The sequence below is a fragment of the Lithobates pipiens genome, unplaced genomic scaffold (genome assembly GCF_037356315.1).
Source record: "Lithobates pipiens isolate NorthernLeopardFrog02 unplaced genomic scaffold, aLitPip1_a1.2 Scaffold_10, whole genome shotgun sequence".
Taxonomy (NCBI): Eukaryota; Metazoa; Chordata; class Amphibia; order Anura; family Ranidae; genus Lithobates; species Lithobates pipiens.
The window spans coordinates 2,911,390-2,933,792 of NW_027507686.1; the positions used below are offsets into that span (position 1 = coordinate 2,911,390).

Below are 22,403 nucleotides of genomic sequence, written 5' to 3' on the forward strand. Positions count from 1 at the left end.
TGGGGGTGGTGGGCGGTGCCTCTGATAGAAGGGGCAGGGTTATGGGGGTGGTGGGCGGTGCCTCACATAGAAGGGTCAGGGTTATGGGGGTGGTGGGCGGTGCCTCTGATAGAAGGGGCAGGGTTATGGGGGTGGTGGGCGGTGCCTCTGATAGAAGGGGCAGGGTTATGGGGGTGGTGGCGGTGCCTCTGATAGAAGGGGCAGGGTTATGGGGGTAATGGGAGGTGTCTCTGATAGAAGGGGCAGAGTTATGGGGTAGTGGGCGGTGCCGCTGATAGAAGGGGCAGGGTTATGGGGGTGGTGGGAGGTGCCTCTGATAGAAGGGGCAGGGTTATGGGGGTGGTGGGCGGTGCCTCTGATAGAAGGGGCAGGGTTATGGGGGTGGTGGGCGGTGCCTCTGATAGAAGGGGCAGGGTTATGGGGGTGGTGGGATCTGCCTCTGATAGAAGGGGCAGAGTAATGGGGGTGGTGGGCGGTGCCTCTGATAGAAGGGGCAGGGTTATGGGGGTGGTGGGAGGTGCCTCTGATAGAAGGGGCAGGGTTATGGGGGTGGTGGGAGGTGCCTCTGATAGAAGGGGCAGGGTTATGGGGGTGGTGGGCGGTGCCTCTGATAGAAGGGGCAGGGTTATGGGGGTGGTGGGCGGTGCCTCTGATAGAAGGGGCAGGGTTATGGGGGTGGTGGGATCTGCCTCTGATAGAAGGGGCAGAGTAATGGGGGTGGTGGGCGGTGCCTCTGATAGAAGGGGCAGGGTTATGGGGGTGGTGGGAGGTGCCTCTGATAGAAGGGGCAGGGTTATGGGGGTGGTGGGAGGTGCCTCTGATAGAAGGGGCAGGGTTATGGGGGTAGTGGGCGGTGCCTCTGATAGAAGGGGCAGGGTTATGGAGATACAAGTAGAGAGATTATTGGTGTGCAGAGTTGTGGGCGGGGTGGATTTGTGTGATAGGCGGACAGGCTGTAGTGTGGGCGGGGCGGTGGTGATCGGTGGACGGACATTCCGGTATGATGACGTGTACGGTGTATCGGGGGATGTTGGGGGTTGCAGTCGGTGATCGGTACACGGAGGGCGGAGATTAGACCCGATCCCCGCCCCCGGTGCCCGCTTCGCTCCTCCCTCGCCCCTCCCCCTCACACATGGATTTCGATGGCAGAGTGTGGCCGCTGGCGGGCGGCTTCGGTCGGTACACCCGGCTGGTATCGGCGGTCTCCTGGCTCCCCAATGTACTCCTCGCCCTCTCCTCCTCCTCCTCCGTCCTGACCGGAGGGGGCCCGGGGTGCCGGAGAGAGGAGTGCGGCAACCGGACCAACAACTTCACCGGGACCTGCTGGCTGGAGGAGACCATCGTCACCCAGGTGAGACCCCGCCCCCGACTAGGTGAGACCCCGCCCCCGACTAGGTGAGACCCGCCCCCGACTAGGTAAGACCCCGCCCCCACCCAGGTGAGACCCCCGACTAGGTGAGACCCTCACCCACCCAGGTGAGACAACGCCCCCACCCAGGTGTCACCCCACCCCAACTAGGTGAGACCCGCCCCCACCCAGGTGAGACCCCCGCCCCCGACTAGGTGAGACCCATACCCACCCAGGTGAGACAACGCCCCCACCCAGGTGTCACCCCACCCCAACTAGGTGAGACCCGCCCCCACCCAGGTGAGACCCCCGCCCCCGACTAGGTGAGACCCATACCCACCCAGGTGAGACAACGCCCCCACCCAGGTGTCACCCCACCCCAACTAGGTGAGACCCGCCCCCACCCAGGTGTCACCCCCACCCCAACTAGGTGTAACCCGCCCCCACCCAGGTAAGACCCACACCCACCCAGGTGTCTCACCGCCTGAACTAGGTGACACCCATTCCCCACAAATCACCGATCGATAGAACCCCACATTCCATCCATCGCACGTCACCGATCGATAGAACCTCACATTCCATCCATCGCACGTCACCGATCGATAGAACCTCACATTCCATCCATCGCACGTCACCGATCGATAGAACCTCACATTCCATCCATCGCACGTCACCGATCGATAGAACCTCACATTCCATCCATCGCACGTCACCGATCGATAGAACCCCACATTCCATCCATCGTACGTCACCGATCGATAGAACCTCACATTCCATCCATCGCACGTCACCGATCGATAGAACCCCACATTCCATCCATCGCACGTCACCGATCGATAGAACCCCCCATTTCATCCATCGTACGTCACCGATCGATAGAACCTCACATTCCATCCATCGTACGTCACCGATCGATAGAACCTCACATTCCATCCATCGTACGTCACCGATCGATAGAACCTCACATTCCATCCATCGCACGTCACCGATCGATAGAACCCCACATTCCATCCATCGCACATCACCGATCGATAGAACCTCACATTCCATCCATCGCACGTCACCGATCGATAGAACCCCACATTCCATCCATCGCACGTCACCGATCGATAGAACCCCACATTCCATCCATCGCACGTCACCGATCGATAGAACCTCACATTCCATCCATCGCACGTCACCGATCGATAGAACCCCACATTCCATCCATCGCATATCACCGATCGATAGAACCCCACATTCCATCCATCGCACGTCACTGATCGATAGAACCCCACATTCCATCCATCGCACATCACCGATCGATAGAACCTCACATTCCATCCATCGCACGTCACCGATCGATAGAACCTCACATTCCATCCATCGCACGTCACCGATCGATAGAACCTAGAGCTGCACGATTGTGGCCAAAATGAGTCACAATTTTTTTTGCTTACAATAAAAAGATCAGCGACGTGAAATCTTTTACATTATAAAAAAAAATGGCCTAACTTTATTGGTTAGTTTTTTTTTTTTTTTTTTTTTTTATTCATTAAAATATATATATATTTTTAAATTGCATTTGAAAGACCACTGCACGAATACAGTGTGACATAAAATATTGCAACAACCACCATTTTATTCTCTAGGGTCTCTACAAAAAAAATAATATATATATGTTTGGGGGTTCCAAGTAATTTTCCAGCAAAAAAAAAAAACATTTTAGCTTATAACCAACAAATGGCAGAAAAAGGTTTAGTGTTTAAGTGGTTACATTTTTTTCACTTGCACAGGAAGTCTCTTCCATTGACAGATTGTTACAATGTTTATACTTCAGTTCAACTGATAAAGAATGTTGTGATTCTTGGCACTGCCCGGTTTTTCTCTTCCTTTCTTTTGAGGGCTTCAGAAGAGCCGAGAGAATTCTCTGCATAGAAAGAATCAGGAAATACTTCAGTCAAGATCAGTGATAACGATTCTTGACGAATAATTGTGCAGCTGTAATAGAACCTCACATTCCATCCATCACAGATCATACAGGGGGACCAAGAGAGGGTGGCTACATCCCTACATACAGGGGACCAAGAGAGGGTGGCTACATCCCTACATACAGGGGGACCAAGAGAGGGTGGCTACATCCCTACATACAGGGGGACCAAGAGAGGGTGGCTACATCCCTACATACAGGGGGACCAAGAGAGGGTGGCTACATCCCTACATACAGGGGGACCAAGAGAGGGTGGCTACATCCCTACATACAGGGGACCAAGAGAGGGTGGCTACATCCCTACATACAGTGGGACCAAGAGAGGGTGGCTACATCCCTACATACAGGGGGACCAAGAGAGGGTGGCTACATCCCTACATACAGGGGACCAAGAGAGGGTGGCTACATCCCTACATACAGGGGACCAAGAGAGGGTGGCTACATCCCTACATACAGGGGGACCAAGAGAGGGTGGCTACATCCCTACATACAGGGGGACCAAGAGAGGGTGGCTACATCCCTACATACAGGGGGACCAAGAGAGAGGGGCTACATCCCTACATACAGGGGGACCAAGAGAGGGGGGCTACATCCCTACATACAGGGGGACCAAGAGAGAGGGGCTACATCCCTACATACAGGGGGACCAAGAGAGGGGGGCTACATCCCTACATACAGGGGGACCAAGAGAGGGGGGACTACGTCCCTACATACAGGGGGACCAAGAGAGGAGGGACTAGGTCCCTACATACCGGGGGTACCAAGAGAGGGGGGGCTACGTCCCTACATACCGGGGGTACCAAGAGAGGGGGGGCTACATCCCTACATACCGGGGGTACCAAGAGAGGGGGGCTACATCCCTACATACCGGGGGTACCAAGAGAGGGGGGGCTACGTCCCTACATACCGGGGGTACCAAGAAAGGGGGGGCTACGTCCCTACATACAGGGGGTACCAAGAGAGGGGGGGCTACGTCCCTACATACCGGGGGTACCAAGAAAGGGGGGGCTACGTCCCTACATACCGGGGGTACCAAGAAAGAGGGGGCTACGTCCCTACATACCGGGGGTACCAAGAGAGGGGGGGGCTACGTCCCTACATACCGGGGGTACCAAGAGAGGGTGGCTACGTCCCTACATACCGGGGGTACCAAGAGAGGGGGGGCTACGTCCCTACATACCGGGGGTACCAAGAGAGGGGGGCTACGTCCCTACATACCGGGGGTACTAAGAAAGGGGGGGCTACGTCCCTACATACCGGGGGTACCAAGAAAGGGGGGGCTACATCCCTACATACAGGGGGTACCAAGAGAGGGGGGGCTACGTCCCTACATACCGGGGGTACCAAGAGAGGGGGGGCTACGTCCCTACATACCGGGGGTACCAAGAGAGGGGGGCTACATCCCTACATACAGGGGGACCAAGAGAGGGGGGACTACGTCCCTACATACAGGGGGACCAAGAAAGGGGGGGGGCTACGTCCCTACATACCAGGGGTACCAAGAAAGGGGGGGCTACGTCCCTACATACCGGGGGTACCAAGAAAGGGGGGGCTACGTCCCTACATACCGGGGGTACCAAGAGAGGGTGGCTACGTCCCTACATACCGGGGGTACCAAGAGAGGGGGGGCTACGTCCCTACATACCGGGGGTACCAAGAGAGGGGGGGCTACGTCCCTACATACCGGGGGTACCAAGAGAGGGGGGGCTACGTCCCTACATACCGGGGGTACCAAGAGAGGGGGGGCTACGTCCCTACATACCGGGGGTACCAAGAGAGGGGGGCTACGTCCCTACATACAGGGGGACCAAGAGAGGGTGGCTACGTCCCTACATACCGGGGGTACCAAGAGAGGGGGGGCTACGTCCCTACATACCGGGGGTACCAAGAGAGGGGGGCTACGTCCCTACATACCGGGGGTACCAAGAGAGGGGGGGCTACGTCCCTACATACCGGGGGTACCAAGAGAGGGGGGGCTACTTCCCTACATACCGGGGGTACCAAGAAAGGGGGGGCTACGTCCCTACATACCGGGGGTACCAAGAGAGGGGGGCTATCTTCCTACATACAGGGGTCCCATGGAGAATGAATGTAGCCTCCCCCTTAGAGGAAGTCGGGTGACGGCGGCAATATAAAGGGATTTTTTTTTTTTTTAGGACCTTCTCCTGCTGGTAGTCGGGGCCCCTGGGAAGGCAGATTTGGCCCCTAGGCTTTCCAGCAGGGAGCAGGTGACATATCAGGTTGGGTAGATGGGCGGATTGTAAAGACGTGGCAGAGGTATGCACACACCTCGCTGGCCTCGGGCCGTCTCTGCTGTACACAGGAGAGCAGATCTGCCAAACTTCCTCAGAACCAATCAGCTTCACCCTCCCCCTCCCCCGGGCCAAGACTGACACTCCTCTCCTAAAAATCAACACTAGAAAATGACTCAGAACCCCCAAACATTATATATGTTTTGTATAGCAGAGGCCCCGGAGAATAGAATGATGGGTGTTGCATTTTCTTTCTGTCGCACAGCATGTCCCCCACATTTTTTCCAACTCTTTTTTTTTTTTTTTTTTTTTTAGAAATAATACACCTTAATGAATATAATACCCAGCTGTTTGCTAAAATATAAAAGACAATGTTACGCCGACTAAATAGATACCTAACATGTCACACTTTAATATTGTGCACACTCGTGAAATGTCGCTAAACAAAGCTACCTAAAAAAAAAAATATATATATATATTATTTATTTTATTTAAATGCATTTTTTTACACTGTAACTTTATTGCTATGCTACAGTATGAACAACATTCCCTCTGATAGCTCGGGCCATGACAGGTCCTCTTTATGGAGAGATCAGGGGTCTATTAGACTTCAAAGCTCTCCTCTGCCCTCTAAAGCAGGGGGTAGGCAACCTGGGGGGGCCCTCCAGCTGTTGCAGAACTACATTTCCCATGAGGCATTGCGAGACTGGCGGTTACAATTACTCCTGGAGGCATGATGGGACTTGTAGTTCTGCAACAGCTGGAGGGCCGCAGGTTGCCACCCCCTGATCTAAATCATCTGATCATACTGAGATCGGCTTTATCTGACGCTTTCACAATCCGGCAACGGCCTGCTTACATCACGCCGAAATCCTCGTCGCTTCCGACGGCACACAGTGGGAGGAGCAACACCCCTTCCCTCTCATTGTGAAATTGCACAATTTTACACACATTTTGTGACACTCAGATCTGAGAATTTACCAAGTACTGGGCGCTCTTTTTGGCTAACCCGCAGTGCTCTGGGAGTCCTTTATCATATATTAAATGTTTTTGTATTTTATATGCTGTATGTACTAAAATTAAATTGAAAACAACAACTAAAAAGTTTTATAAATATATAAAATGAACTTAAAAGAAATGGATGTCTTGATGTTCTGTTCTCAGTGGGACCTCGTATGTGATAACGGATGGAAGGTGCCGCTGGCGCAGATCTGCAACCTGGTTGGCTGGCTGTTTGGTTACATTGTGTTTGGCTGCATCTGTGACAGGTAGGTGACTCCTCATTGCTGGGACTTTCTCTTTCTCCATGTTGGTTGAGAAATGACACTTTTTCTTTATAGGTCCATTCATAGCAGTTCATTGCGATAACACGCAAGCCACTTTCCCTGGGCGCATCTATGCGGGGCGTGCTCCCGAGTCCCGCTGCTGCGTCCATTGACGGACAGTGCGACTCGGCTGCAAACCCCCAAGGCTCCAGTGTCACCGTATTTGATTGACAGCAGCGGGAGCCAATGGCTCTTGCTGCTATGATTCTGCAATGAGAGAGAGACAGCTGCTGGAGTCGCTGGATCGGATCTGGTTCAGATGAGAAAAGGGGGGGAGGGGAGAGCTGCAGCACAGAAGATTTTTCACTTTAAAGGGGTTGTAAAGGTAAATGTTTTTTCACCTTAATGCATTCTATGCATTAAGGTGAAAAAACATCTCACACTGCTGGCGCCCCCAGTCCCCCCGTTTTACTTACCTGACCCCTCGAAAATCCCGCGCTCGCCCCCGCCGTCCTCTTCGCTGCTCAGCCTGGCCGCTGATTGGCTGGAGTGGATGGATTGAAAGCAGCGCAGCCATTGGCTCGCGCTGCTGTCAATCGCATCCAATGACGCAGCGCGCCGGGGGGCGGGGCCTTGTGATACAGCGAGCGGCTATAGCCGCCGGCTGTATCACGGGAGCGCGCCCGCAGTGCTTCTCACCAATGCGAGGGAGCTCGCATTAACGTGAGAAGCACCTGCGGGAGGAAGCAGAGACAGCCGCCGAGGGACCCCAGAAGAGCAGGTTCGGGGCCACTCTGTGCACAACGAGCTGCACAGTGGAGGTAAGTATGACATGTTTGTTATTTTAAAAAAATAAAAAATTTTACTTTACAACCCCTTTAATGTATAAAACGACTTTTTTTTACTTTTTTTTTTAGTAGGAGTGGGGGTTGTTTTGCCACACAGATATCATATGAATACAATAGTTCCCCCTAAAGCAGTGATGGGGAACCCCGGCACCCCAGATGTTTTGGAACTACATTTCCCATGATGCTCTGGCACTCTGCAGTATAGTTGAGCATCATGGGAAATGTAGTTTCAAAACATCTGGAGTGCCGAGGTTCGCCATCACCGCCCTAAAGGAACCATTGTATTGTAAGGCTACACAGCAATTCCAGGTATTACCAGAAGGTGGCACTACAAGTTATATCTAGAAATACAGCGCTGAGTTCAGGATCTGGGAACACAATTCCAAAAGTAGGACAATTTAATATAAATGTGTTTTATTATTGGAGTATTTCTTACCAGCGGTCCGGTGTGTGTTTTTATTTATTTAGTAATTTATTTATTTATTTTATTCATTATTTATTTATTTTTTCAGGTTTGGACGGCGCAATGCGTTTATTAGCGCCCTGGTGGTGGCTCTGCCCCTTGGAGCGGCCTTATGTTTTTCCCCAGGATTCCTCAGCTTCCTCCCCCTCCAGGCCGGCTTCGGAGCGGCTCTGGCTGGAATCTTTCTGTCGCTGTACATAGCCAGTAAGTGCGATCGTATGTTTACTGTAGTGGAGGAAACCAGCGAGCTCCTTGGCTGGGCTCCCCCCCTCCCCCCCTTGTCCTATGGTGTTTGCTTTGGGTGGGGGCTGTGTATTCTTTAACTTTGTGACGGAGATGTGAAATGCAGGGCGGGGGGGGATGGAACATATAATGTAGTCGCAGGACGATCGCCAAATTCACTTCAACGCCAAGTGCTTTGCGTGTCCAAAATTAAATCATTTCTTAAGGGAACCGTTCACATTTTCTGGGCTGTACTGGAGGAAAAAAAAAAACACTTCACCTCTTTTTAATCCTTCTGCCTTTTTTCTTCTTTTTTTTTTTTTTTTTTTTTCTTTTTGTAAATTGATTTTTATTAAAGGAAGTACATAACAGCCGTACAATATAGAAAAGCATACTAATATACTGTGTTTTTCTCCTTCTTTTTTATTTATTTTAAATTTTTTTACAAAGTTTACATTGTTCATCAAGATTCATTTTTATAGAAGGTTCGCTTTTTATTAATGAAGAAAAAATAAAAACTTATCCGGTGATCCTAAATTACTAGTCAGCCAAATAAGTGAAACAAATTGTTCCCCCCCCCCGGCTCCACCGCCAATATAAAAGTGTGACCCGGATGCTCCAGGCAGGACGTTCAGGCCCCACAGATACCATACTCAAATCAGGAAGGTTGGCAACTCAGATGCTCTTAAATTAAAAGTACTTTATTATTTACATGGGTACAGGCTATACGCGTTTCGACTAACAAGCCTTCATCAAAGCGTGATAAGTATGCTAAAATACTAGAAATAATATTAATAATGCTTTTTATTATTTTTTTTTGAATATAATAAAAATAATTAAAATTATTATTAATAATAGTTGAGTCTAATTATAAAGTATCCATTATTTTAACTGTAATAATAATACTTATAATAATAGTAGTAGTATTATAATATTAACCACTTCCCGACCAGCGCACGACGATGTACATCGACAGAATGGCACGGGCAGGCATATTGGCGTACATGTACGTCCAATATTCAATGCCGCCCTGACATCGGGAGCACGCCGCCGCCGGCGCGCTCCCGCGCTGGTCGGGACCCCCGTGAGTCCGGTCGCGGGACCCGCAGACTCGATCGCCGCGGGCATCCCCGCAATCGTCTCACGGAGCGGCCGAATGGAGGAAATGCTGTGTAAACAACATTTCTCCATTCTGCCTAGCAACTAGTGACGCTGATCTCTGCTCCATGTGATTGGAGCAGAGATCAGTGTTCACTAAATGAAAGCCCAACCCCCCCACAGTTAGTAACACACCCCTAGGAACACTTAACCCCTACACTGCCACCCGCTGGTTAACCCCTTCACTGCCAGTGTCATTTACACAGGAATCACTGCATTTATATAGCAGTGATTACTGTATAAATGACAATGATCCCAAAAATGTGTCAAAAATGTCCGATGGGTCCCCCACAATGTCGCAGTCACAATAAAAATCACTGATCGCCGCCATTACTAGTAAAAAAAAAAATAATAAAAAATTATTAATAAAAATGCTATAAAACTATCCCTATTTTGTAAACGCTATAACTTTTGCGCAAACCAATCACTAATCGCTTATTGCGATTTTTTTATTTTTTTTTATTTATTTATTTATTTTTTTACCAAAAATATGTAGAAGAATACGTATCGGCCTAAACTGAGGGAAAAAAATGTTATTTTATATATTTTTGGGGGATATTTATTATAACAAAAAGTAAAAAATAATGCGTTTTTTTTTTTCAAAATTGTCGCTCTATTTTTGGTTATAGCGCAAAAAATAAAAACCGCAGGGGTGATCAAATACCACCAAAAGAAAGCTCTATTTGTGGGAAAAAAAGGACGTCAATTTTGTTTGGGAGCCACGTCGCACGACTGCGCAATTGTCAGTTAAAGCAACGCAGCGCCGAATCGCAAAAAGGGGTCTGGTCTTTGACCAGCAAATTGGTCCGGTCTGCAAGTGGTTAAATGTTAAACATTAATACTAATTATTAATATAATTATTTTAATTAACTGTTATTGTCTATTAGCAATAATATAAATATAATTTGTTTTATTAATATAAAATTCATTAAGACAAAAATCAAATATATCTCTATCTCATCTCTATCGTGGTGGGTGAACAGAATGGTGGGGAGGTGGAGGGAAGGTGACCAGAGAGGGTCATTCTATGGCTCCACCACACTCTTTGTCATCTACTTTTCTCTTTTCTTTCTTACAAGCTGACCGCGGCTGTAAGGAGCCTCAGGTAGGTACCCTTTGCCTCTGAGCTTTGGACAATGATAGCTGTAATTGTACTCCCCCTTCCTCCGACTCACCGGCTCACAGCACTGCTTGACAAATTTGCTTTGAATCCAGGAGCCAGCTAAAAAAAGTTAGCTTTGAGACGGTTATTTTTTTATTTTATTTTTTTAACTAACAAATCTTACAGGTAGAACATGTAACCTGCTCCCAGAGGTGGACTTGTGGTTTAACCCTTTTACAGCCAGATCCGTTTTTGCCAAGGTTTAAAAAAAACATTTTGGGCCAGAAGATTGCATTAAAACTCCCAAAAACATGATCTATTTTCTGAAAGCCGACACCATAGAATAGTGGTAGTTCCAGTGTATGTATGTATATGTGTGTGTGTGTGTGTGTGTGTGTGTGTGTGTGTATGTATATATGTATGTGTGTATATGTGTGTATATATATATATATATATATATATATATATATATATATAAATATAGCAGTACACACCCACGACTATGAGAAAGAAAGATGGAGCTGATCACACAGAGACCTTCCAGCAGGCTCTGTGCATGGTCAGAAGAACTCTGTATCGCCCCCTAGTGAAACCTTATGCTCCCCATACATGTTACAATCTGATCTATGCAATACAAGGACCTGTTTCGCAACAAATTGAGTACATTGTTTAGGTAAGTCCTTTCATTATATGGTGTTGGTCTTTCTAAAGCAGATAGTCGGGTACATGGGCAGCTTTACACACTTTGGCTATTGAATTACCGCCCAAACGTCTATTGCCTCTCCATTCTACTAGCTAACCATCTTTCTTCTGTATTCTCCCCATCCCAGGGCTGGAGCTTTGCCTGCCGGGTCGCCGACTAATGATAACGATGATTGCCGGCTTCTTCTGGCTGAGCGGAGAAATGCTACTGCCTGGCCTGGCTGTTCTGTGTAGTGACTGGAAGATCCTGCAGGGGGCGATAACTGGCCTTTTAGCCCTATTAATGAGCTATTGGTGGTAAGTAACGGAAGTGATCCTTTAAATGTATTTCTTTCCTAAGATCCGGGGAATCCCCCCCCCCCCAGACAATGCAGAGTGATGGCGGAGGGAGAGGGATGTGATTCACCTTCACTGACTTCTATACGTTCACCTCGTTCTGTATTGGCCTGGTTCTACATTTGCCTCCCTCTTCTACATTTTTTTCCCCTTCTACTGTCACCTCCCCTTCTACTGTCACCTCCCCCTTCTACTGTCACCTCCCCCTTCTACTGTCACCTCCCCCTTCTACTTTCACCTTCCCTTCTACTGTCACCTTCCCTTCTACATTTGCTGCCCCTCTTCTACTGTCACCTCCCCCTTCTACTTTCACCTTCCCTTCTACATTTGCTGCCCCCCTTCTACTTTCACCTCCCCCTTATACATGTGCCTCCCCTCTACTTTCACCTCCCCCTTCTACATGTGCCTCCCCTCTTTCACCTCCCCCTTCTACATGTGCCTCCCCTCTACTTTCACCTCCCCCCTTCTACATTTGCTGCCCCCTTCTACTTTCACCTTCCCTTCTACATTTGCTGCCCCCCTTCTACTTTCACCTCCCCCTTATACATTTGCTGCCCCCCTTCTACTTTCACCTCCCCCTTATACATTTGCTGCCCCCCTTCTACTTTCACCTCCCCCTTATACATTTGCTGCCCCCCTTCTACTTTCACCTCCCCCTTATACATTTGCTGCCCCCCTTCTACTTTCACCTCCCCCTTATACATGTGCCTCCCCTCTACTTTCACCTCCCCCTTCTACATTTGCTGCCCCCTTCTACTTTCACCTCCCCTTCTACTTTCACCTCCCCTTCTACTTTCACCTCCCCTTCTAAGACACGTCCCCACCCCCCTGCTCCCTCCTCATTGGCTGTGATTGATTGCTGTCCCTGAGCCAATGAGGAGGGAGAGAGCCTATGTTCTTGTGGACAGTGCTGGAAGGATATCAGGCTCAGGTAAGTATAAGGGTACAGTACACGCAAGGGGGCTCTCCTGTACAGAATCGCGTACCTGGTATGTGATCCTGCACTTCCGAGCCTGGGGCGCGCCGCCGGTGACCCGCTCCCGCTGTGATCGGACATAGCGGGAGCCAATCTATCTGCACTGGGACCCACCAGTCATACGGGAGAGAGGCAGACTGCTATTCTGCCTCCATGTAAGCAAGGCGGATTGCCGCTTTGTCAGTAGAGAAGGTACTGGTCCTGTGTCTCTGCAAAGCTGGAACACAGATCTGTCTTCCTCTAGTACAACCTCCCCTGCAGTTAGTAAGCACTTCCTAGGCATACATTTAACCCCTTTAATCACCCCCTGGTGTTAACCCCTTCCAAGCCAGTGTCATTAGTACAGTGACAGTGCATTTTTTTTTTTTTTTTTTTTTTTTTTTTAGCACTGTATTCGTGTCACTGGTCCCCAAAAGTGTCTGATTTCTCCGCTGCAATGTCGCAGTCCCGTTAGAAGTTGCTGATTGCCGCCATTAGTAGTAAAAAAAATTTGAAAAAAGTCCATAATTCTTTCCACTATTTTGCAGAAGTTTTAACTTTTGCGCAAACCAATATCAATATGCGCTTATTGCGATTTTTTTATTTTTATTTTTTTTTTTAAATTTTTTTTTTTACCAAAAATATGTAGCAGAATACATATTGACCTAAACTAATGAAGACTTTTATATATATATATATATATATATATATATATATATATATATATATATAAATTTATTATTATCATTTTTTTTTTTTGTTTGGTATATTTTATAGCAAAGTCAATTTTATTTTTTTATTTTTTTTTTTTTTAATTGTCACGCTTTTTATTTATTTATTTTTGTTTATAGTGTAAAAAAAAACGCAGAGGTGATCAATTACCACCAAAAGAAAGCTCTATTTGGGGGGGGGGGAAGGACATACATTCTGTGTACATCGTTGCACGACCGTGCAATTGTCAGTTAAAGTTACGCAAAGTCGTATTGCACAAAAAATGGCCTGGTCGGGGGAGGGGGTAAATCTCCCGGAGCTGAAGTGAAAATCCTCCTGAAGCTGACTTTCACTGAAGCTTCTAAATTAATTAACTGATTTAAAAAGGTAACAAGTAAAATCGGCGGTCTGCTCAGTTTATTGAGTGTTGTTGTTAATGTGGAGACGGAGTTGTCTGTAACGCCTTCTCTCTTTGCGCACAGCTTCAGGTTGCTCTTCCCAGAATCCCCCCGCTGGCTCCTGGCCACACAGCAGGTCAGTCAGCTGAAAGCGGAGCTGTATCGGTTCGCCAGAGGGAATGGAGTGGACACGCGGGAGGACATGTCTGGTCGGGAGAGTCTGTTTTCAGGTAATGACGGTCCGCCCCTAATACTAACCAACAAGCTCCACGTGAGCGGAAAGAGTCATGAGGTTTGGTGCACAGATACATGAGAAGCTTACATTTGCAATTGTATATACTTGAGTGTCCAGTCTCAAAAAAATAAAATAAAAGGAAAAAAAGCTTAAACACAAATCGCAGTTAAAAAACCCCCAAAAAACAACAAAAAACAAAAGGAACGGCAAAAATAACTGCAGAAACACGCAAAGGCAACATGCACAGATGTGAATGGAGCCTTAGGATATAATGCATGTCGCCTTGTTTGTGCATTTGGGGCTGCTTTGGGCTAATCTTAGGGCCTGGTTACACCGTGTGCATTGGGCTGTGTAGGGTGTGTAGGGTGTGACTGGGCATATTATTTAAACCAAAAGCATATCAACCAATCGGTACACGTCTCAGGCTTGCAAATTTCAGGGGGGGGGGGGGGGATTTTCAATTTTAAGGGCCGTAAACTCCTCCATGAGTTTTTAACTTCAGAAGTGTTACAGAAGCGGACAGATTGGTGTAAGGGGGTTTGTTATGGTGTTGTGGTAGAAGTGTGGATGTTGCTGCAAAACGTGGTACAGCACAATGCAGAGTGCGTTGTCTTGCAGTTCTAGTCACTTTCAACGATGCCCCCGATATGTTTACAGGATACAGCTGTGGTGTGTGTTTTGTTTTTTTTTGTTTTTTTTATTTATTTTACAGGCTGGGGTGCACTGACAGCCCATTCATTATTTATTTTTTTTATTTATTTTTTTGGTCTGCGGTGCACTGACAGCCCATTCATTATTTTATATTTTTTTGGGCTGGGGTGCATTGATAGCCCATTAATTTTGGACCTCACCTGCACTGCCTTGTAGTGAGATTGGGCCCCTATGATGTAGAACGGGTGGTGTAGTCCATTTTGTGTTATAGGAACACTGGGGGGGGGGGTGATAATTTGCAGCACTGCAGGAATCTCAGCCGACATTTGAAAAGGCGTCATCTAGAAGACGCAGCGAGGGTGAGATTTACTAAAACTGGAGAGTGCAAAATCTGGTGCGGCTCTACATAGTAACCAATAATCGGCTTCTGACTTCAGCTTGTTCAATTAACATTAAATAATTAAAAGTCAGCAGCTACTAATACTGCAGCTTTAATATAAGGACACTTACCTGTCCTGGGAGCCCGCGATGGCGGCGGCACCCGAAACCGACCTGTCCCTCGGCTCCGGGGGGGGGAGGCGCCGGCATCATTACTAAGGGAAACAAGAAGTGACGGCTTTACAGGTTCACAGCCCGTTTCCTACTGCGCATGCGCGAGTCGTGCTGCGCGTCCTGATTGATCCCTGCTGTCTTCGGGGACCCATCTGTCTCCCAGAAGGCAGCGGGGGGGGGGGGGGGGGTCGCGCAGACATTGCTAGTTTGCCGCACAATATTCAATATTGCAGTGATCTTTCCCCGGAAGTGGGAGCAGATAACTGGATTTGACAGGTATACGCTCCCCCCCCCCCCCCCGAAAGGTGGAACAGGGGGTGGGGGGCGAGTGTGATCTGATCCGTGGAAGTTTAATTTCTGGGTGGAACTCCGCTTTGACAATAAAACCTGGAAGCTGATTGGTTCATAAGCACAGCTGCACCAGATTCTGTGTGCTCCAGATTTAGTAAACCCCCCCCCCCCCCCTCAGTATGGTGGGAGTACCAAGAAGGGGGTGGGGGGGGGCTGCCACCTGAATATATTTATCACAGTTACATTACAGTTTTGTGTCTTGAGACTTTCATTTTGTCTTTTTACAGAAATAGACTCGCTGTGGGAGGGGTTTCCCCGGCCGCGGTATTACAGCTTATGCAGCATCTTTAAGACCCGTCTTATTTGGAAGAATGCGCTGATTCTGGGATTCGCTACGTAAGTCCCTCCCCCCCCCCCATCCTTCTTCATGGTATCTTCCCTTATGTGCAGACAACCATTTATCATGCCGGCCATACATGCGCCAAGTTCTGAACAAAAAAATCTGATTAGTTGCAAAAAAAACCATAAGATAATATTATTATTATTATTGTTATAGGATGGAATACAATCTGTCATTTTATATTTTAATTTTTTGTTTTTGGAAAAGGCAAAGAATTGGAGACATTCGCCTTTTATTTCTGTATCAGTGGTGATCAGTGCGTGCGACGACCACAGCGCTCTGTTTAGTTACACTTCTTATATAGCCAGGGCTCATAATTTTTTATTTTATTTTTTATTATAAGCTGTAAAACAGACAAAAAGTCTAAAAAAAAATATAAAAAAATATTTTTTTTTTTATTATTATAATTTTTTTATTTCATCCTTGAAAGCTTGTATATTATTATTATTATTATTATTATTATATATATATTTTTTTTTTTTTTTTTTTTTTTTATATTTGTGTGTTTTAATAGATTTTATTGTTTTTGTAAGGCCGCAGATAAAGAGCCAGTGCAAACTATATGAGACTGACACAAGGCACACAGGCCCGTGATGTACTTAGTAGTCAACCATCAACAAGTGTAGATAGCACAATACAGGCAGGTGTGGCTAATCTGTGACCTCGGGGCTCTATCAGAAGGTCAACAGCCGTGCAGTTAACAAACAAGAAAAGAAAAACGCGTTAGGCAAAGGACAGAAGTGGGGGAGGGGGGGGGAGCCTCGTGTAAGACTTTCATCAGTGGTCTCACACTGGGAACTCCGCATGTAATTCGCAGAGGAATCGCAGAAAATTCCTGTTGCGAAATGCATGCGGTGTCTCTGGGATTTGTTTGGCTCAAATCCCACCAAATTCGTGCAAATTATTATTATTTTTTTACAATTTTGTCTGCACTGGAATTGGATCACATGACGTTCACACCCATGTGATCCGATTGTACAAATCACACTGCACCTTTTGCAAACCAATTTTTGGGGTGTTGTTAACAATACACTCTGCGATCAGTTTGCATGAACGGGTTGCGATTTTTGATGCGGTGCGCTATCTGCGGCGAATTTTCACCACATCTAGTGTGAACCGAGGCTCAAGTGTATTTCTTCAACTACAGGTGAATGTAATAATGGTCGCTTGTGGGTCCAATAGATGGCGCTCAAAATCCGAGGGCATACATTTGGAGATCCGCGTCCCGGGTTTTAGGAAAGGTGTGCACAGTGTCGGTAGGCTTGGCAGTTAAAGGAGAAGTCCAGCCTGAGCTTGTTTGGCTCTGGGTCACAGGAATGCAATTCGTTTTGTGACCCGTTTTTCAGTGGAGAGCGGTCTGAAGTGCGCTCTCTGCTGACGTCACAGAAATCAGGCCAGGGACCGCGTCATCCCGACAGTAATGTCTGGATCCGTCAGGTGCCTGGACGGATGCCTGTCTCAGCGAACCGCTCCCCACCCCCTCCACAGCTCAGTGCTCCAATGAGCGTGGAGGAGCAGACAGGAGAGCTGACGATTGGCAGTCAGCAGCTCTCCACTCGGGGATCTGTGAGAACTGAGCCATCGGCGATGTTCGATCGCTCGGCTCTCAGTGTAGAGGTGGCGGGGGACAGGTGCAGCATCCACCTAGGTAAGTATAAATAGGCCAAAAAAAAAACAAATGTAATTTATTTTTCATGAGCAAACCAGCGTGCCTTTGATTTTACAGCTTGGAGGAGAGGGGATTCGTCCGCCAGGCTTTATCTATAAATTGTTTGGTAGCTGTGAGGTATACGGGGTCAGAATTCTATATTTAGAGGGGCAAGTCCGTCAGGTTTCAAATTGTGCAGCGTCACACCAGATAACGCCGTCATATCAACTTCAAAGTCTTCTATGCAGCAGATAGACCCGGGTGCATAGAGCGGGCACAATTGGGCAGATCCACCCTAGATGAAGGTAAGTGCCTGGCAGGGCCGTCTTACTGAGCGGGCACTGCCCAGGGGGCCCAGAGGCAGACGAATAGAAGAAGCAGTGGTGCAAGTGAGTCAGGCTTAGCCGGGCACAGGAAGTCCTGCGGGCAGGGCCGCCATCAGGGGGCACAGCCCATACACTAGGGGCCTGAGCGTCTAGAAGCCCCGGCTGTCTGGGGGGGGGGGGGGGGGTGGGAGAAGGCAGGGGCGGGTGCAGGGAGAGCTTTGTGGCTGCTCTGGAATTTGGAATGTGTGTGAGAGTCATTGAGCTGACATCGGGCTCTTTGCTGCCTCCTCTGGTATATTCCGGAATGTGCACCCCTCGTGTGTCCTGCACAAGAGCTGGGACAAGGAACACCACCTAACAAGTAAAGGCTGTTCTACAAGTAAGGGGGGTGTGTGTGGGTGTGTGTGTGTGTGTGTGTGTGTGTGTGTGTGTGTGTGTGTGTGTGTGTGTCTGTGCACATGTTGTAGTGATATAGTGTGTATTGGGTTATTAGAATGGTCATGTAAGTACTCTTCTGCAGCAACCCAATTCTTCCAGAGAGATGCACTTTGTTGACTTCCAGCACAGAACAAAGTCTTGCAACAGATGACAAAATCTAACAGAGTATATATGATAACGAATACCAGCCTTCAGAGCCCCATGTCTCCTAGACCAGGGCTGCTGATAGAAACCATGGGGCCCCGTACAGCCTACCTGATGGGGCCCCCCTCTGCCCCAACCCTCAACCCCACCTATCCATCCAGCAAAAGGGCTAATATAGGTGGAAGGGGTTAATGATGCCAAGAGGTGCTCATGTCTTACTTTGTAAAACTTACAATCTTTTTTTATTTATGTGCATTATATTTAAAATATGCAGCAAAGTCAGTATAACTGGCAGAAGATGCGGTGGGTAGGTCAGTAGAACAACGGACAGAGCCCCCTCCATCACAGCAGAGCCCCCTCCATCACAGCAGAGCCCCCTCCATCACAGCAGAGCACCTCTCACCATCAGTCCCCATTTCAGGTTGGTGGGGGAGGGGGCCTCTCAGGAGGTGTTAGGATTGTTTACATTACAAAACATTTCTGACTGTTCGTGTTCTGTCTGTGCTGGCAGGCCAGATGCAGTGTCAGTGGGCCTGTTTTAATCTGTGCCCACATGAGAGAACTCTCCTGCATAGCAGCGTGTCTCTTACCTAAGAAGCTCCTGTCCCGGGCTGCTAATCCTTCGACTTCTCTCCTCCAACCAATGAGAGCAGCGGAGGGGTGTGGTCTTGGGTCTGTGGAGAAGAGCAATCTAGAAGCTCTGGACTGGATTACAGAGCTCAGCTGAGGTCCTGGGAGACACAGATCCTGGATTCTGTGTCCAGGATTTTGTAATGGAAAGATCCAGTGTGTAGTGGGACAATGAGCGCAGGGAGCCACTTGTAAATTAGAAAGCGTTTTTTGTGTTTTCTCCACTGAACTGTCTTTGAAGCTGCACAGACCCCCCCCCTGCTGGCCGGGCCTGGTACAACAGGGCTGGCTGTACTGGCTTATCAGCGGCCCTGCCTAGACCTGTGCCTCCATAATTACACACCGAGACAAGACTGAACGCCATGTTATATCCCCAACACACTGAATGGCTGGGCAATTTGATTGGCCGTTTAACAGCTCTAGTCATGAACTGCCCTAATTTATATTCTTGCATATTAACATCAACAAGTTTCCTTTTTAATATACGCAATTAGATTAACAGATACCACCTTAACTGAAATCTGGCCTGGTCAATCTTGTACTGTATGTGTACATTCAGTCTTGTCTCGGTGTGTAATTATGGAGGCACAGGTCTAGGAGACATGGGACTCTGAAGGCTGGTATTCCTTGTCCTTTGTATTCTGTTGGATTTTGTCATCTGATGCAGACTTTTTTGTTCTGTGTTGGAAGTCAATAAAGGGCATCTCTCTGGTAGAATTGGGCTACTGCGGAAGAGTACATACATCACCATTCTATAACCCAATACATGCTATATATACTATATCACAACGTTGGTGCCGTGACCCGGATTCGAACCAGGGTTGCTGCGGAAGATTATAATAACTACAAATTAATTATCTACCCAACACACAATATTATATCACTACACGTGTGTGTGTGTGTGTGTGTCTGTCTGTGTGTACATGTTAGGGGTTGCCCCCTTTTCTTCAAGCCAAACCCGAACACTTTTGCGGCACAGTGCAATATTTTTTTTCTTTTTTCAGTAAACACTATAGGATTACAAAAGGCCTGGGATATATTTGGGTGCCCCGAGGAGCGTAGAAATGTAGCGCACAGAGCGCACCAGTGGGTGCGGCCAAATTGCTCTTGCTGACATCATCAACCCACCCTTCAGTGATGCCGAACTTGATCTCAAACAGCTGCCCGCAGCGGCAACAGATTTGTGTGTGACTATCTGGGTTACTTGGGGAGCCACAGCCTGGTTCTGAATAATGTGTCCGGGTTTCAGATGGACTGAAACCCGGACAGATGATTCAAAACCCGAACTGTCCGGGTGAATCCTGGACAGGTGGTAACCCTAGTACATGTTAAGCCTGTGTACGTGTGTGTGTGTGTGTGTGTCTGTGTGCGTGTCATATATACACATGAGGGGGGCTGCGAGCGTACAGGTTGTGAGGTGCATAAATTGGGCAGGCTTGTAGGGGCCCCATAGCATTACTTTGCCCACGGGCCCATCATGTTATTAAGATGGCCCTGGTGCCTGGTTCAATGCAACCCCCCCCCCCCCCCCACTCGAGTCAGGACTAAGTACCAACGGTACAGCAATTTTATAATTCGCCTTCAAGCGCGAGTGCATTCTGGGAACAGGATTTGGTCATTTCCCATATTTGCTGCCATTGTGTGGCTGTAGGAAGATGCCAAGATGGAATTCTCATTTCACATGTAGGAATGGTGAGGGGCGAGGGAACCTGCTGGGAAGAATAGCAAGGAGTTCAGGCCTGCTCAGTGGGGGTCATCCTGGAAATGCCTTTCGAAGGGGGGTCCTGGGTGTCTTTTTCTATTGGAAAAGAGCTGAAAGACTGAATAAAACGTTTAACTTGCAAATCCACTGAATAATTCAGCTTTAGGTCATTTACAGTCAGAGTACAAGAATAGCTGGTGGGGCACAGTGACCGCTCAGCCAGCCCGTTTATCTGGTGTACAAACCCATATGATCGTTATGATTGGCCATCATACTAACCATATGATCTGGAACCAATCGGCACGGGGTCCAGATTGCTTGAGACTCGGGGGGGCGGAGACTTAAACACTGCTGCAGAATTGCTTGAGGCTGAAATATTACCTATTAACCCCCCTAATCTTACTGTGTTTGCAGGTTCATTGGCTGTGGTATCAGGCCGTGCTTGCTGAGAACCTCATGGTTCTGGGGGGCTCCGTGTCGTATTTCCTGCAGGTTGGCAGTGCGGCTCTGGCCTGTATATTCCTCTGTATCACTGTAAACCACTGGGGGCGCCGTGCGGTTCTTCTGCTCTGCACCATACTGACTGGGCTCTGCTCTCTGCTGCTCCTGGCACTCACACAATGTAAGTATCCCTCTCCTGTCCTGAATGGCTGTTTGTATGTCTTCACATAAACGTAAAAGACAAAGGAAAGAGAAACGGCACCACTGACAAAGTGTAGTCGCTTTTTGGCTCTCGTAAAAAAAGATAATGTGATGTATGCAGCCAGGAACCAGAATGGCCGTTGTGGACCGCATGGAGATCATTAGGGCTGGCGGAAGCAGGGCACCAGGATAGTGTGATGACGTCAGAGATGGCATGGCGACATGTTTCAGGCGATCCTGTCCTTTCTCAAGCCTCAAGGAGCTGAAGAAAGGGGCAGGAATGCCCCCCCCCCCCCGAAACATGTTGCCACATCATCTCGGAAGACATTTTTGTGCCCTGCTTCCGCCAGGATGATCTCCATGTGGTCCACACTGACCATTCTGGTTCCTGGCAAGAAGCTGCATAAAAAGTGCCTAGCCTGGTGAAAGGCTGCCATCAGGTGGAACTGCATTACCTGCAGTAGTGATGGACGAACTTCCGACGGGACGTTTCGCGAACGCGAAACGCGAACGGACACAAACGTTCGCGAAAACGACCGTTCGCCGCGGGCTCCATTGACTTCAATGGGAGGCGAATTTCGCAAACCTTTAGGTCGAATTTGCGGCCACGGGGTAATTATTAGGGGTAGCACGTAGTCCCACCACCTGGACAATAGCATAATACATGTATGAGGTGAATTTGGGATCGATAACTACAAGCATTTTTTTTTTATTTGGGAAATTGTTCTGACAATTCAGGACTATGGAGCTAATGAAGGCAATGGAGGAGAGGGAAGGTCAGGGACCAGGGTAGGCAAACAAGAGGGTGCAGGAGATACAGAGCACTGACAGCAGCACCGTAATACAGAGCACTGACATCAGCACCGTGACATACAGCGCTGACAGCAGCTCCGTGACATACAGCGCTGACAGCAGCTCCGTGACATACAGCGCTGACAGCAGCTCCGTGACATACAGCGCTGACAGCAGCTCCGTGACATACAGCGCTGACAGCAGCTCCGTGACATACAGCGCT

The 22,403-nt window shown here is 48.4% G+C and overlaps 1 protein-coding gene across 1 annotated transcript in view; it reads left to right on the forward strand.

Annotated features, from left to right (window-relative positions):
* Positions 1–948: 948 nt before the first annotated feature.
* Positions 949–22,403, forward strand: part of SLC22A31 (solute carrier family 22 member 31) — a gene marked incomplete at its 3' end in the record, with an annotated part of 31,118 nt that continues 9,663 nt past the window's right edge. The window contains 8 exon segments of the mRNA XM_077451044.1: positions 949–1,351; positions 6,734–6,837; positions 8,195–8,349; positions 11,458–11,626; positions 13,814–13,959; positions 15,746–15,854; positions 21,161–21,186; positions 21,189–21,368. Coding sequence (XP_077307170.1) covers positions 1,133–1,351; positions 6,734–6,837; positions 8,195–8,349; positions 11,458–11,626; positions 13,814–13,959; positions 15,746–15,854; positions 21,161–21,186; positions 21,189–21,368 — 1,108 coding nt within the window.